General features: G+C 33.5%; 1 protein-coding gene across 1 annotated transcript in view; it reads right to left on the bottom strand.

Moving 5' to 3' along the window:
- LOTGIDRAFT_121777 (hypothetical protein) overlaps positions 1-17,840 on the bottom strand; it is a gene marked incomplete at both ends in the record, with an annotated part of 75,296 nt that overhangs the window by 11,352 nt on the left and 46,104 nt on the right. Inside the window, 2 exons of the mRNA XM_009059220.1 lie at positions 11,563-11,728; positions 12,129-12,246. Of these exons, the coding sequence (XP_009057468.1) occupies positions 11,563-11,728; positions 12,129-12,246 (284 nt within the window). The remainder of the gene's footprint in view (positions 1-11,562; positions 11,729-12,128; positions 12,247-17,840) is intronic.

The following is a 17,840-nucleotide window of genomic DNA, read 5'->3' as shown; positions in this document are numbered from 1 at the left end:
ATACTTTAATACATATTGAGGTATCAGGTAATTCTAAGATAGAACTGTGGTCCAACGATAGGCTTACAGCTATAGTTTTTTTTTGTAATTGTTGTCAGAGTACCAAAAAAACTGTAATAGTTAAAACATTTTTGGCAATTGGTCAGACATTTCAGACCATGCAATCACCTTTTAAATATATTTTCAGGCATCAGACTTCCAAGCAGACTGCAGTTTCAAAAGATCCTGATTCAATTTTTGCATAATGAATTTTGGTCAAAATCCAAACGTTTTTTTATTTGATATTTATGAAACTTGGAATTGGTAGAGACCAAATTATCAATTATGATTATGCAAAAATATTTTACAAGTTTCCATGTTTTTTTTCTTGCTGAGGCCAGAGATTTTTCATTATTTGCTTTATGGGAGCGCCAGTCTCGAATTTGGTGATTTCAAAATAAAAATGAAATTGGCAACAGAACAATTTATTTCGGTCCTACCGAAATGTGACTATCAGAAATAAAATTTCAGATGTATCTTTCAAAATGATATGCGCTATGACAGCTTATAAACGTCCTCCTCAATCTCAAACGTGAAGAAAACCTCGTCAGCAAATTGTTTCATGTGCGATCTGTTCTGCGATAACCGAAAGTTGAAAATTTATGACAATGCCTTGTTCGATACCTCTCGTGATTACTGTGTTCACATGGTCAACGTTGTAAATTTCTGTTCGATAGTGGGTTTATATCTCGTATTTACTACTATAAGAGTCGTGAAAATGGAGAAATAATATCGACACCCATTTTCTCGACTTCTCCGACCTTCCCCTCGACCCCGTATAAAATGGCCACAACTTTCATTTGGTCAAGTTAATTTTTTATTTAAAGTCTTTTGACAATTTTTTTTTTACTGTCGTGTCATGACATAAATACCACTAAATGTTAATAAATAGCTTGGAAATGGAATATAAATATATCAATGCTGCTGACATAACTTTGTCAATTATCTTAGTTATGAAGTCGTGAATATTGTCCAAACAGTCTCCATTTTAGCACACAATTTTTGGACTTCAGTAAAGTCGTAAACACTATTTTCACGAGAGGTATCGAACGGAGCACAACATGGCAACAGCAAGCTATGTGTGTTACTATGTGTTCACAATGGATTGGCGACATCAAGAGAGATTGTGAAATTGGATAGCAATGGCCCAGTTGGGGAAGAGCTTTTCTCTAAAATAGAGGCCTTGGAGGAAGAACAATCAAGGAGTCAGGCCATTTCAAGATTGACGGCATATGGCAACAATTAGTTTTGACTCCTTTCACCCGAGAATCATATAACCTTGAAAATTTTGACTCTATGTCACAGAAAAATTATGACTTATGCAAGTATTTCATCACTTCAAAAATGACATAAAAGATATCAGGAGTATAAAAAAAAAGCCATTATTGAAAAAATCGTATAAAGTGTAAATGTAGGCTTCAGCAAGCATTTCCATATGAGCGTTTAAAAAGCGATATTTAAAGAAAACATTTATTAAGTATATTAATAATCTGAAAGTGGTAGGGTGCTATATCCATCAGGATTTGAGATACAGCACTGCAAAAATGCAAATTTGTCCATATTTAAACCCCTTTAAAATCGAAAGTTGTTGTTTGACCCCAAAGGTCAACATCACCTATTATCACCATGGTTGATATGTAGGTCATAATATGTCAAGATCTACACAAAAGGCATAGCATAGTTTAAAAGGTTAAATGTATATGTTATTATTGACATGACTTGAATTTCACTGAAAGCGATGCCATCAAAAGTAGAAACTTCGAAAACGGAAGTGGTGGAAATATTTTGAATGGGTACTTTTATTCCACAATGCTGGCAGTTTACACATGTAAGCTTTAAATCTGTCCGCCAAATAGCATATATTGATTAATTTTGGCAAAAAAATTTTTTTCAACTGCTTTAATTTTTCGTTTGTTACTACAAGTACAATGAAGAAATCCCTGAGCAAAATCGTTCGATAAATACGCTTGCTAAGGTTCACTTTCTGTTTGTTGGTAACATCACTTCATGTTGCTCAGAAAATTTCCGTTTTACATTCATATTGTAATCAGAATTGATTTTCATTTCTTTTACCAAATATTGATAAACCTCTATTGATGGGATTTTAAATCTCAAGTATATCATCTAGATACTTATCCACCAAACTTTCTTATTGAACTAAACATCTCAACTTATGCACCTTGGTCCGAGGTGACAAACTAAACAGTAAAGACTAGTGTGATGGCTATGAAACCAATAAAATGACAAATAGTAAATGTTTCTGTTATTCTTTTGTGTAGGAAAAAAACGCAACTGGATGTGGAGGTCATCTGATATAATTCAGCTTCAATTTTAGTTGAAATTTAGTTGAAAATAAAGCTTGATAGTTTTAACTGATATATTCCTCTACAATATGGCACTTATTTTCTAAAATCATCACATTAGTTTTCCAACAGCAACCTTAAAATACAGCAACTGTAAAGAGTTACTTAAAGTTTTTAGATATTTTTGGCGTTAAAAAATTAACAGCAGGATTTTTTTAGTTAAAACTTTCAAATAAGGTAAGGAACACAGTTTCAAGTGTTGACATTTAGTGTCAAGTGTCATCAAGTAATTACATCATATACTTAATTTGAATGTCATTAAAGATTATGTTCAGCCCTGTCGCCAGGAATGAATTGTTGTTGGGGCTCAGATTTTGTACCAATTAAATGCCCAGAAAAAACATTTCAGACAGTTTTGAGCTGATAAAACGTATCAAAATCTAAATCTATAAATCAATCTCAGCTGAACTGAAGAGGGTTTTGCTGGGGCTTAATTCTCACTTGCTGGGGCCCAGCCCCCACAGACCAAACCTAATGACGGGACTGATTATACGCCACAGAAACAATGAAAAAGTTGGTATTTTATTATTTGAAGCTTTACAAGGATTCAGTCCACAATAATTAGAAATAGTTGCTTGATTTTCTGAAATAGTTGTCATGCACAATTATTTGAATTTTGAAATATTTATAACTAGGAAAAAAATCTTACTTTCTTGGAGTATTTTCCCTGCTTGTAGATTTTTGTAAATCTGGAAGTGCTGAAATTACAAATGATACATACACCAGTACGAAATATTAAACCCTCAAATATTTTTGATTTTTTGATATTCAATAAAGTTCATCTATTTCACCAAGTGTCAGCAAAATCAGTCAAGAGTGCACATTGTCGAGTGTTTACAAGCTTTAAATTGAACGTGTATTCAATAATTGGGCAATTATCAAATATATTTTCGATTTTGATGATTAGAAATATTAAATTATAGTAATTTGGGTCCCTTATCCTGTTTTTAGGCTACCAGCATGGACACACAGAGTTTCTATTTATACAATTTTGCCTTGATGTTAAGTGTCCAAAATTACTATGATTTAACTAAAACATAACCAAACATCAAATTTGGATATCCATTGCAAACTGCACAGTGATTTTTTTTTGTACTGTTGTAACATGTAAACATTTAAGTCCAAAATTACATACCAAATAGTCCAAAAAAACATGCTAAATCCGATTAAATACTTTTTGTAAAATATTTCAAAGTATTATCAAAATACAATAGTATATGTGCAAATTTCATATGATTCACGGGACTTGAATATCTTAGGGCAATAACCCATACTTTTCGATTTTTCTGATTTTTCAATAGGATTCATCCTTGGTTGATAACAAACACTCATACCAAATTTCATCAAAATCCATTAAAAATTGTGCCCTTTGGAGTGTTTATGAGCTAAAAATTGAACGCATTTTCAAGAACAAGGGCAATAACTCATACTAAATGTTTTTCAATTTTTCTGATTTTCAATACGGTTTGTCTTTGAGTGATTACTAAGACTCATACCAAGTTTCATCTAAATCTGTTCCTTCTAGACTGTTTTGTGGATGGATGGATGGACGGCCAAAACATGGGTTATCTCTACAACTTCAACCTGCAGAATTTTTCTTGTCGTTTCAAAGCCATGTCAAATTTATTATTTATTTGCAACATATACAAAATGGCAGATTTCAGTTATTACCAAATACCACAAAATCTTTATTGGCCTAGTTTCCTTATAATCCCTAGCTGTAGTCGGAATTCCAAGTGTCGTCTGCTAGAATATATTCCAGTGAACAAAGTCATGTGATAAACTAGCGGATTCCGAGTCAGCAGAAAAATTCTATGGAACACAATGCTGGCAATATTCTTATGTTTCAATGACTTTTAGCAATAAATCACTCTTACGTTTTACTTATCTTATTTTGTCAGTCACTGTTTTTATTTTTTTTAAATCACTGTTCTGCGAAGGAATTGCCATTAGTTATAATGAAATCTTATTTAAGATAAATACTAAGAAAACGTTATTATACCACTGGGTATCCATACAATGTGTTTTCTCGACTTATTTATAGATTGAACATCGTACACGAAAATATTTTGCAGCTGTTGTCGAGTCGGTTACTCATGAAATGTGGGTCAAAGTGAGGGATTCATAAAGAAAATTGAAACAAATCAATTTTAATAATAAATTATAAAGAATATCTGAGGAAACATCTAAGACATAAACGAAATTTGTCTGTTTTTTAATTTTGACAAAGTTCGGTGTTAAATCCTTATATGCACGAATATACAAAGTACGAAAGTAGGCCCTACTACTAAAGTAAACGATGTCCTTTACATCAGTGGATCAGTTTTTTTACGATATTTAATTTTATCTTTAATAATAAATATAACTTAACTCATTGGGTGAGTATTAATTTATCATACCTTTGATTAAATCTCTTGAGGACTGACATTTGGCACAGAAACAATTAAGGCATGATTGTCACTATAAATAGTATCATAGTCACAGATTGTGCTGAATAAGGAATAAGAATAAGAAAAGCATGGCAAACCCCAGCTTTAAATTTTATAGTTAGATTTGAGATTTGTCTCTATATGCCGGACATAACCGACGGGGCTGCTGAAATGACAGAAAGTCAATATTCTCTATCGGACATCAAGTATAGGTTAGTCATTACATGGCTTTCAATGTCGCTTAAATGCAAAATTTAATGACAATTCTAGTCTAATGAAGTATTAAGCCATTAATCACTGCTTGGTATTACAATAACTTGATTACCAACCCGATAATCTGTTAATCCCTTAATTACCTGTTATAAGTTTTAAATTTTCTACTGTATAGTTTAGAATACGTCGCCACTGTATACCAATGAATAGATCTTCGGCCTTATTTACATATTTCATTACACCTATTTTATTATAATATAATATAGATTTGCTTAATGGCAATAACTCGAGAACTTGTCCGAGATCTTATCAATTTCAATGATCACACCAAGTTTCATCAGAATCGGTTGAAAACTGTAGCTTCTATTGTGCTCACGAACTATTTTTAACAAATTTCGACGCATTTTTACAAAGTCATTGGCAATAACTAAAAAACCGTTTATCGAAAATGCGTCAAGTTAGAACTTGTCCGAGATCTTATCAACTCCAATGATCACACGAAGTTTCATCAGAATCGGTTGAAAACTGTAGCTTCAATCCTGCTCACGAACTATTTTTAACAAATTTTGACGCGTTTTTACAAAGTCAAGGGCAATAACTCAAAAGCCGTTCATCGAAAATGCGTCAAATTAGAACTTGTCCGAGATCTTATCAATCCCAATAAACAAACCAAGTTTCATCAGAATCGGTTGAAAACTGTAGTGTCAATCCTGCTCATGAACTATTTTTAACAAATTTCAACACGTTTTAACAAAGTCAAGGGCAATAACTCAAAAACCGTTCATCAAAAATGCGTCAAGTTAGAGCTTGTCTGAGATCTTATCAATTCTCAAAGATAGCTTGCGATGCAAGGTAACATACGCCCACTGGCAGCTGTCAGAAATAATAAAACAGTCTTTAGTGACTAAAGTACGAATTTTCTCATATTGAAGAAATTATTTATGCAGAATAATTCCACAAAATTTTTTAAAATCAATATCAATAACCCAAATACAACAAAAAATTAAATCACACAGCACTAATCAAGGGCAAAAAACAACTTTTGACGCATATTTACAAAGTCAAGGGCAATAACTCAAAAAATGTTCATCAAAATTATCTCTTGTTAGAACTTGTCCGAGATTTTATCAATTCCAATGATCACACCAAGTTTCATCAAAATCGGTTGAAAACTGCAATAACTCAAAAACATTTCATCGAAAATGCGTCAACTTAGAACTTGTCAGAGATTTTAACAATTTCAATGATCACACCAAGTTTCATCAGAATCAGTTGAAAACTGTAGCGTCAATCCTGCTTACAAACTATTTTTAACAAAGTTCGACGCATTTTAACAAAGTCAAAGGCAATAACTAAAAAACTGTTTATCGAAAATATGTCAAATTCAAACTTGTCCGAGATCTTATCAATCTAAAGCATCACACCAAGTTTTATCAAAATCAGATGAAAACTGTAGTCTCTATAGTGCTCACAAGAAATGTTGACCGACAGACCGACAGACAGGGGCGACGACAATATACGACCACATATTCTTAAACAACTCAACTTAAAAACTGAAGAAAGGTGAAAGTGAAAGTGAAAGTAAGCTGGAAAGATACTAGAGTTGTCAATCTTTTAACAAATATCCCAGGTAGGCATATAAGCTTATTATTTGTAACAAATATTAAAATTATATTAAGTGTGTATAAAATATGAAAAGTTTGTTTATGAAAAATTAGTAAATGCAAAAGTAAAAAGACTGCTAAAATACATTTTACAATACAGTCAATCTCCTGTAAAAAACGAACTTAAATTTAGAAAAATGTGTTTGACCTATATCTTGTACTTTCATTTTATATATTTTTTTTTCTCTCCTAAATTACCTCCCTTGAAATTGAAACATTCAGCTGTCAATCATGTATAGTTCTATATGGAACTCAATATAATATTATCCTGGTGGGAGAAGCTAAGCGACTGTATTGAATATTATTATCACAAAATGGCTGTCAGGAATTGATTGTTTACTTTTCAAAACGATCGTATCTAATGATTTGGGAATTTAGGATGCGTCATTCAGTGAAAATATGACAGAAATATTCTTGAAAATATATAGGTGATCTTACATTTCAAAATCAATTATGGCAATCTTCAGAAAAACATAAAAAAGGTACTTGAAAGGCAAGGGGTAAGATGGGTTCAATTTAAATAATAATTCAATAAAAAATATTTTTTTCAAAACTTTAAACATTCTTTGATAGTCTGGCAGAGTAATTATAATTAGTGATAAAGTAGAACTGTTGGTTAAATGGCACAGTTGACCTTTCTTTTGGAAAACATCATGACAATACTGGTGCTGTAGAACATGATATAGTAGACCTCCCCTCAAGTTGAAACTGAGATCAAATTTCACAGGTCATTGAAAAATGTCAGACTGACAAAAAATTAGATAAACATCCCTGGATTTGACTCATACGACCTTTCAAAAATTACATATATGAAGATATCATGAGTATATAAAAGCCATTATTGAAGAAATATTGTAAAGTGTAAATGTAGGCTTAAGTAAGGTAGAATTACTGTTGTGGGAAATGTGTTATTACTGCTCAATATAATGGTGTCTGCGTTTTGAGGTTTTTTTTCCTGCAGATATGGGGTGTGCATTATTTACGGAGACAGATTTTTCGGATTAACCCAAGTCAAAAAAGTGGTTAAAATACATTTGACTTTTTTATGTATTTTACTACTGGTATTAAAATTACAATTCAAGAATCATTTAATAGTCAATGGTGTTTATTGTCTACTCAACATCAATTAGGTTATTTTAAGACCGAGCCTACATAATACAGGCAATGGAGGTTATTGTCTACTCAACATCAATCAGGTTATTTTAAGACAGAGCCTACATAATACAGGCAATGGAGGTTATTGTCTACTCAACATCAATCAGATTATTTTAAAACAGAGCCTACTTAATACAGGCAATGGGGGTTATTGTCTACTCAACATCAATCAGGTTATTTTAAGACAGAGCCTACATAATACAGGCAATGGAGGTTATTGTCTACTCAACATCAATCAGATTATTTTAAGACAGAGCCTACATAATACAGGCAATGGAGTTTATTGTCTACTCATTATCAATCAGGTTATTTTAAGACAGAGCCTACATAATACAGGCAATGGAGGTTATGTCTACTCAACATCAATCAGATTATTTTAAGACAGAGCCTACATAATACAGGCAATGGAGGTTATTGTCTACTGAACATCAATCAGATTATTTTAAGACAGAGCCTACATAATACAGGCAATGGAGTTTATTGTCTACTCAACATCAATCAGGTTATTTTAAGACAGAGCCTACATAATACAGGCAATGGAGGTTATTGTCTACTCAACATCAATCAGGTTATTTTAAGACAGAGCCTACTTAATACAGGCAATGGGGGTTATTGTCTACTCAACATCAATCAGGTTATTTTAAGACAGAGCCTACATAATACAGGCAATGGAGGTTATTGTCTACTCAACATCAATCAGGTTATTTTAAGACAGAGCCTACATAATACAGGCAATGGAGTTTATTGTCTACTCATTATCAATCAGGTTTTTTTAAGACAGAGCCTACATAATACAGGCAATGGAGGTTATTGTCTACTCAACATCAATCAGATTATTTTAAGACAGAGCCTACATAAAACAGGCAATGGAGGTTATTGTCTACTCAACATCAATCAGTTCATTTTAAGACAGAGCCTACATAATACAGGCAATGGAGGTTATTGTCTACTCAACATCAATCAGATTATTTTAAGACAGAGCCTACATAATACAGGCAATGGAGTTTATTGTCTACTCATTATCAATCAGGTTATTTTAAGACAGAGCCTACATAATACAGGCAATGGAGGTTATTGTCTACTCCTTAATATCAACTATGACAATTAAATAACTTTTGTTATAACCATTTTTTTTTTCTCCCAGACTGCCAAAATTCAGTTGTGACTTAACATTTTTATTTTTTTCATTCCTCCGACTCTGAACTTGAGCTCCAAAAAGTTCCTTAAACAAGATATAAAAAAAACTGCGGCCTGATCATAGAATAGCAAGGGAATATTTGGCTTTCAAAAGTCACATCATCTGCAAGTGCCAAAGCAGTTTTCTAATATTCCTTTGATCTAAATTTGTTGGGGGATTTGTGTAAATACATCATATAATTTAATCATTTAATTAATAATTTTTAATAAAGGTTTTGATTAAAGGCATGCAAATATTTGGGCTGTATGCAGCGATCGTACTTTGAATAAAGTTGAACTTTGGTTTAAGTCAGACTTAATCTTAACTTTATTTGGTACGACAACTTCTGCTATGGCCTTAAAGTATGGAAGACCAGTGTTGTAAGAAATAAAGCAAGTTTAATTAATGATACGAACCGGAAAACGGAACGCGAAATCCAAAACAACATTTAGGCAAAACATTAGTAGCAGCTAATGAACTTTTCACATGAAGCACATCAATCAAGTGAGTAAGTACATGTATTTCACAGGTGTCAGGGCCCTGTTTCTCAAAAATCGTATGACTTACAACTTAAAACTAAACTTGCGATTGTCTTAAGTTTACGATTACGTGCGTTTCTCAAAGACTATCGTAAGTGTCACAAATAATTTTAAGATAAAAATTGTTGTACGATTGAGATGTTAAACTTAGGATGTGCAATACCGACTTTGTAGCAGATGACAAATTGTCATTTGGAAAGTGAGACGAGAAGAAAATCGAAGTGTACGAAAAATTTCGTTTCTTTGTCAAAGAAGTTAGCCTACTGAAAATATATCTCTGGTAAAATGGAAATCTTCATCCTCAATAAAGCTAAATTTTAGAATATAGCTACAGAAAGTAGTCTGTAGGCCTATTTTGGCAAGACTGAGTGTGTAGAATATGTATAAATGAAAATAAGGGAACCCATCCTTAAGGCATAACATGTACTTACTCACTTGATTGATGTGCTACGAGCTCGGAAATTTTGATTTCCACAACACCAACACCAACTTTGAAGTTATCCACTATTATACTATTTAGCCCGCAGCTTGACGTTCGCATATCAAGCGAAATGTCATTTTTGACAATCAATTGGTTATTGCATGTGGCCATCTTGCTTTTTCACCTATCTTGCTATGAATTCTCATGTTTTGTTTGCAATTCACTTCAATATTAATAGAATGGCAGTCTTTGCGGTTTCTGAAAATCTGACTATCTGGTTCATATTGCTCATGGAAAGTTAGCCATATCGTAGAATCTGTCGAACTCTGGTTATTTTCATTCTGAGATGGAATTTTTATAACAGCGGATCTGTGGCAAGCTTATACCATTGATATATCTTTGGCCGCTGACATTAGACTAATGGATTATATCCCTTAATTGAAATAACTGAAATTGTCAAATGCATACGAGCTTTAGTTATCATTAGTTGTTACACAGATGGAATCTGTATAGTTTGATCACAGCATTGGTAAATATTGGCCTCTATCATAATCTCCACTACATCTGCCTTTGAAAATCTATACCTATCCATAAATCTGGTATCATCCAAATCTTCCAAAGAATAACAGCAGGGGTTTTCAACCTTTTTCTTTCTATTACCCCTTTCAGGATCCTTAAGGCTAGTGCACACGAGAGCTCCCAGCTGAGCAAAATTTCATTTGTGTTTCCCAGCTAAGCTTAGAGCTTTCGTAAACGGGGTGTCGAGTCATAGATGTCTAAAAATAACTAGATCATGTGACATCCTCACGTGACTTAAACAAAATGTCGGACGTCGACAACCCTTCGAATGATTCAGAATATGAAGAAATTTTACTTCTTCTTTTGTTGTTGCATTGTCTGCGACGAAGAATACTTGCAGGCTCTCGCAACCATTTTTGTTTGATCACGTCCTAGCGCATGTGCCCCAGTTCAAAGTTGAAAGCTTAGAGCTTTCGAGTGCGCACAAGGTAAGGTATTTTTCATTCGAGGAAAAAAAATATCAAACACGACAGATAATTTCTTTAACGCCTCGAATGAAAAAAACCTTATGTAAACTTCGTGCACACGAGAGCTACGAGCTGAGCTGAGAGGCACGAATAAAATTTCGCTCAGCTGGGAGCTAGCCTTTAAGCCAAATTTAAGATTTGGTAGGAGCACTGCTGTGGCCCTTGGGGTTTTGTTAGTCATTATGCTCTTTCTTTGAAGTTATGTTCAATGCTAATAAACATTAATAAAACTGTGTTTGATGACCGATCTTGAGACTCTATCCAATATTGTCTTGCACAAAAGATCAAAGAATTTTAATCATCAAGTATAAAATCATTGCAACTTAAATGTCTGTGTCACTATTGCATTTATACTTAAATTTAAATGGTTTAAGGTGGCAACTTCAGAAAAACAAGAAATGTTAAAAAATCATTTCTTTCTTTGTATATAGGTTTTCCATCAATTAACTTTTAAATAAATAAATAAAATTGAATAATTTTGGACAATACATAATCAATTTAATATTTACCATCAACTATCAATTTTGCTGAACTTTCTTTTCTTCCAAAGGAGTTTTCAGCACGAACCATTATTTCCCCCTTATCAGATGTTGTAACACGGCTCATTTTTAATTCAAATTCATTACCATGATATTTCTGCATATATTTATAACTTTGGTTTAATAAACTGTTATCTAAATACCTGAAATTGAATGACAAAGCATAGTAGTTATAAAAATATCTATCCAGTGTCATAAAGTTAGTGAGGTGACTGGTTAATTTAGGAGACGACCACAAACAAGTACAGGTAGCATGGATATTAAGTATTTTTGGTTTGAGGCTTAACCTGATCTCAACAGTAGATTTTTTAAGGTTAAATGTACATTTGTCAATGTCACATGAAGTGAGTTCTGTTTGGCATTACTAACAACACCTAAAAGGCAAACCTTTATTATTTTCAATCAAGAGCTGCTGAAACCAGCTGACCGAATGTTTAATAATTCCAGTTACTTAATGCTTTGGACAGTTTGTGTCAAAAGAAAACACAGGTGCATTATACATACAAGTGTTCAGTACTTTTATGTAATAACCAATTTTCTTACCATGTGATGATAGGTGGAGATGCTGCAACAATTTTACAATCGAATTTTGCAACTTGACCCTCACTAACGTGAACGTTACGTGGTTTTCTAACAAACCTTGGGGCAGCCTCACGTCGATCTGAAATTATTCATGAATGAAATTTTAGCATGTTTATTTGCAATTAGGAAAGAAGGGAAAAAATATGATCTAAACTTCCATCATTTAAAAACAGACTTTGAACTGAATCTCAAGCAAAGGTAGGTTCATAACTCAAGAGTTCAGTCTTAAGGATTAAGACCATTCATGCCTTAGCATTTCAAAACAATAAGATCGCTTTGTTTATTCACGCATAATATTTATCAATTAAAGCCTTTTTTCTTCATCCCTTCAAAGCATCATTATGTTTTAATTTTTTCACTTTACACCCCAATTTTCATGTCATATATTTTAAAATATGTACTTCTGTTTGAAATTTCAAGCTTCTTCATTTAATAGAGTGACATTCAGACTAAAAAAGCTGAAATATTATATTGTATATATTGTAATTTTGCATTGTATCAAGGTCATAAAAAAATACAAAATGGAAATTGCCAAGAAGCAAAAGCAAAATTAGATCCATGTAATTAACAAAATTATAAAGATAGCTTACCAGGCAAGGTAATATACACCCACTGGCAGCTTTGATTTTGAATAAAAACATTTAGCAGTACAGTAACAATCACCAGTATGAAATATTCAAACTTCAGTCAGACACTACCTTTGAGCTTTTTGAAATGATACTGAATAATAATACCAAGTTTTGTCAAAATCAAGCAAGAATTATGCCTCTTAGAGTGTAATATAAAACATTTTTTGATTTTCATAGAGTTCATCCATGTGTGATAACAAACAATTTCATCAAGGTGCAACAAAATCTGGCAAAAATTGTGCCTTCTAGAATGTTTAAGAGCTAAAAAATTGAACGCATTTCCAAGAACCAGGGTTCATCCTTGATTACAAACGCTCACACCAAGTTCCGACAAAATCAAACAAGAATCGTGACTTCTTGAGTGTTTATTAGAAATTGTGGATGGACTGACGGACATATAGGCTCCACTTTTAGATGTCTTTTCTGTATGTGGCAATGTCTCATAAAAAGAGGACTTGTCTTTTCAACTTCCAATCTCAGATAATTCTGGACATACATCGCTTTAAAGCCTCAAATTTCAACGGTGCACATGTACATTTAAAGGTATAGGTGCAGCATTTTTGAGGGGTTGATTTTAATTGGAATATATGTAAATTGTCTTCCAATGAACTAGAACTGCACCAAAATCGAATATCTTCAAATATACCTCAAACTAGTCATATCACCATTTATTTTTTTTCTTTCACAAACTTATCTTGTGTTTTTGGGAACCCTAAAAATTTTTACATCTTGTTGATCATGTCTATAATGTGAAACCATAGACATCCTTTGTATGAAACACTGATCTGGATATAACTAGATCTGCGCTATGAATTACGGGACAGATTTCTTTGCATTGTGGGAAGGATAATAACTAAATCAAATTTTGATCATCCAGATCAACCAATATTAACAAGATGTTGGCTTTTAAAATGAAGACTCGTTAAAATAGCTTTTAAACGTAAATAATCATGGATACACTTGGATTTGAAGGCTAAAATTTTAGGTAAACCGTGAATATTAGTACTGATTAGATTTGCGAAACAATTCAACTTTCTGAGATCAAGGTATGATTAACTCCCGGAAATGCCACATTTGTCCCTTTAAACTGTAATCTTTGAATACATTATACCAATCAGTCTACGTTTTTATACGCCCACATGGAAATGTGGATGTATATTGCCCCTGTCCGTCCGTCCATATTTCTTGTATGCACGATAGAGGCTACAGCTTTAAACTGATCTTGATGAAACTTGGTATGCATGTATATATTGCTGAGATTTCGGTCAAGTTCAAAATTGGTAATAATTGGAAGAACGGTTTCAGAGTTATTGCCCTTGACTTAGTAAAAGGCGTTAAAGGCCGCAATATTTATCTGATGTTCATGAAACTAAGTGTGCATGTATATATTGTTGAGATCTCAGTCAAATTTGAAATTGGTAATAATCGGATGAAGGGTTTCAGAGTTATTGCCCTTGACTTAGTAAAAACGTGTTAAGTTTGGCTTGTATGCATGATAAAGGCTGCAATTTTTATCTGATCTTGATGAACCTTATATTGCATGTATTTATTGTTGCGATCTCGGTCAAAGTCGAAACTGGTAATAATCGGATGAAGGGTTTCAGAGATATTGCCCATGACTTAGTAAAAACGCCTTAAATTTGGCTTGTATGCATGATAAAGGCTGCAATTTTTATCTGATCTCGATGAACCTTAGTACGCATATATTTATTGTTGAGATCATGGTCAAGTTTGAAATTGGTAATATCAGAAAAATGGTTTCAGAGTTATTGCCCTTGACTTAGTAAAAGATAGCTTGCCAGGCAAGGTAACATACGCCCACTGGCAGCTGTCAGAAATGATTAAACAGTCTTTAGTGACTACAGGGTTGCACAATATAGCTAATAGAGTGAAACGTCAAGTCAGACACGATATTTCGGTGAAAAATTATCCGATCATCACGAAAATCAATAGGGATCATCTTCGTAATGACATTGACACACAAAATAAAAATCAAAAGAATCTGTAAAAATTGTAGCCTGTAGAGTGAGCACGAGTTGCACAATATAGCTAATAGAGAAAAACGTCCAGTCAGACACGATATTTCGGTGAAAAATTATCCGATCATCACGAAAATCAATAGGGATCATCTTCATAATGACATTGACACACAAAATAAAAATCAAAAGAATCTGTAAAAAATTGTAGCCTGTAGAGTGAGCACGAGATGCACAATATAGCTAATACAGAAAAACGTCAAGTCAGACATGATATTTCGGTGAAAAATTATCGGATCATCACGAAAATCAATAGGGATCATCTTCATAATGACATTGACACACAAAATAAAGATCAAAAGAATCCATAAAGAACTGTAGCCTGTAGAGTGAGCACGAGCCAAATGTGAACGGACGGACGGACCGACGGGGTGATTACAATATACGCCCATCTTACGTGTGGGCATATAAAAAGTGTTAAATGTGACTTGTATGCATGATAAAGGCTCAAAATTTTATTTGATCTTATATGCTTGTAGATCTTGATAAGACCTCAGTCCAGTTTGAAATTGGTACGAATCGGATGGATGGTTTCAGAGTTATTGCCTTTGATGTAAAAATGCGTTGTATGCACGGTAAAGACTACAATTTTGATCCCATCTTGATGAAACTTAGTATGTTTGTATATATTGATAAGATTGAATTTGGTCATAATCGGATGAATGGTATTGCTCTTGACTTAGTAAAAACGCTTCAAATTTTGCTTGTAGTCATGATACAAGGTGCAGTTTTTATCTGAACTCAATGAAATTTGGTTTACATGTATATATTGATGAAATCTCAAGTTAAAAAATAGCGATGCCATCGTAAAACGCCCACATTTGTAATGGCAGCTAATTTGTCCGGGAGGTTGACAAGAGTTATCAGTAAATGAATGTCTCTGAGAGTGAAATTTTCATATTTCATGGGTTTTGTTTACAGCTTTTTTATTCAAGTGGGATTAATTTAACAGGTCAAGTTTCATTTAATCCATAAAGAATTGAATCTTTTGAGTGGCAGCAAGTGGCAAATCTTTCGATTCGTCTGATTTTCAATAGGGTTCATCCTTGAGTGATTTCAAACACTCACACCAAGTTTCATCAAAATCCATCAAGAAACCAGCTCTCTATCGTGCCACAAACAATTCCAGAACAAGGGCAAAAACTCATAGTAAACATTTTTCGATTCGTCTTATTTTCAAGAGGGTTCATCCTTGGGTGATTACAAACACTCACACCAAGTTTCGTCAAACTCCATTAAGAAACCAGCTCTCTATCGTGTCCACAATTAATTCAAGAACAAGGGCAATAACTCATAGTAAATATTTATCGATTTGTCTGATTTTCAATAGGGTTTATCCTTGGGTGATTACAAACACTCACACCAAGTTTTGTCAAAATCCATCAATAAACCAGATCTCTATCGGCGTCTAATTTGGCCTGTAGGCCTGATAGAGACTACATTTTTTATTCGTTTTTTGATGAAACTTGTTATAAGATCTCAGTAAAGCTTAAAATTAGTAACAATCGGATGGTTGGTTTCACCTATTAAACCACTACAGACTATGTTATCATTTCTGACAGCTGGTAGTGGGTGTATGTTACCTTGCCTGGCAAGCTATCTTACTAAGATTTTATCAATTACACCAGTAGATGGTTAACTGAAAGTTTGTATCGATTTCTTTTGTTAATAGGAATAGATTCACTCCTTTTTATACGGCCACATGAATATGTGGTCGTATATTGTCGTCGCCCCTGTCCGTCGGTCGGTCCGTCCGTCTGTCCGTCGGTCCATCCGTCAACATTTCTTGTGAGCACTATAGAGACTACAGTTTTTATCTGATTTTGATAAAACTTGGTGTGATGCTTTAGATTGATAAGATCTCGGTCAAGTTCGAATTTGACATATTTTCGATGAACGGTTTTTGAGATATTGCCCTTGACTAAGAACGCCTTGAAATTTGTTAAAAATTGTTCGTGAGCAGGATTGAAGCTACAGTTTTCATCCGATTCTGATGAAACTTGGTGTGATCATTGGAATTCATAAGATCTCGGACAAGTTCCAACTTGACGCATTTTCGATGAACGGTTTTTGAGTTATTGCCCTTGACTTTGTTTAAATGCGTCGAAATTTGTCAAAAATAGTTCATGAGCAGGATTGAAGCTACAGTTTTGAACCGATTCTGATGAAACTTGGTGTGATCATTGGAATTCATAAGATCTCGGACAAGTTCTAACATGACGCATTTTCGATGAACGGTTTTTGAATTATTGCCCTTGACTTTGTTAAAACGCGTCGCAATTTGTTAAAAATAGTTCGTGAGCAGGATTGAAGCTACAGTTTTTAACCGATTCTGATGAAACTTGGTGTGATCATTGGAATTCATAAGATCTCGGACAAGTTCTAACTTGACACATTTTCGATGAACGGTTTTTGAGTTATTGCCCTTGACTTTGTAAAAACACGTCAAAATTTGTTAAAAATAGTTTGTGAGCAGGATTGAAGCTACAGTTTTCAACCGATCCTGATGAAACTTGGTGTGATCATTGGAGTTGATAAGATCTCGGACAAGTTCTAACTAGACGCATTTTCGATGAACAGTTTTTGAGTTACTGCCCTTGACTTTGTTAAAACGTGTTGAAATTTGTTAAAAATAGTTTGTGAGCAGGATTGACGCTACAGTTTTCAACCGATTCTGATGAAACTTGGTGTGATCATTGCAATTGATAAGATCTCGGACAAGTTCTAACTTGATGCAATTTTGATGAACGGTTTTCGAGTCATTGCCCTTGACTTTGTAAAAACGTGTCAAAATTTGTTCGTGGGCAATATAGAAGCTACAGTTTTCAACCGATTCTGATGAAACTTGGTGTGATCATTGAAATTGATAAGATCTCGAACAAGTTCTAACTTGACGCATTTTCGATGAAATGTTTTTGAGTTAATGCCATTAACTTACAAAAAACGCGTTAAAACTTGTTTTTTGCCCTTGATTAGAGCTGTGTGATTTAATTGTTTGTTGTATTATT

This window comes from Lottia gigantea (genome assembly GCF_000327385.1).
Source record: "Lottia gigantea unplaced genomic scaffold LOTGIsca_38, whole genome shotgun sequence".
Classification (NCBI taxonomy): domain Eukaryota; kingdom Metazoa; phylum Mollusca; class Gastropoda; family Lottiidae; genus Lottia; species Lottia gigantea.
The sequence above is the reverse complement of the archived record's forward strand: the minus strand, read 5'-3'. Positions and strand labels throughout refer to the sequence as shown.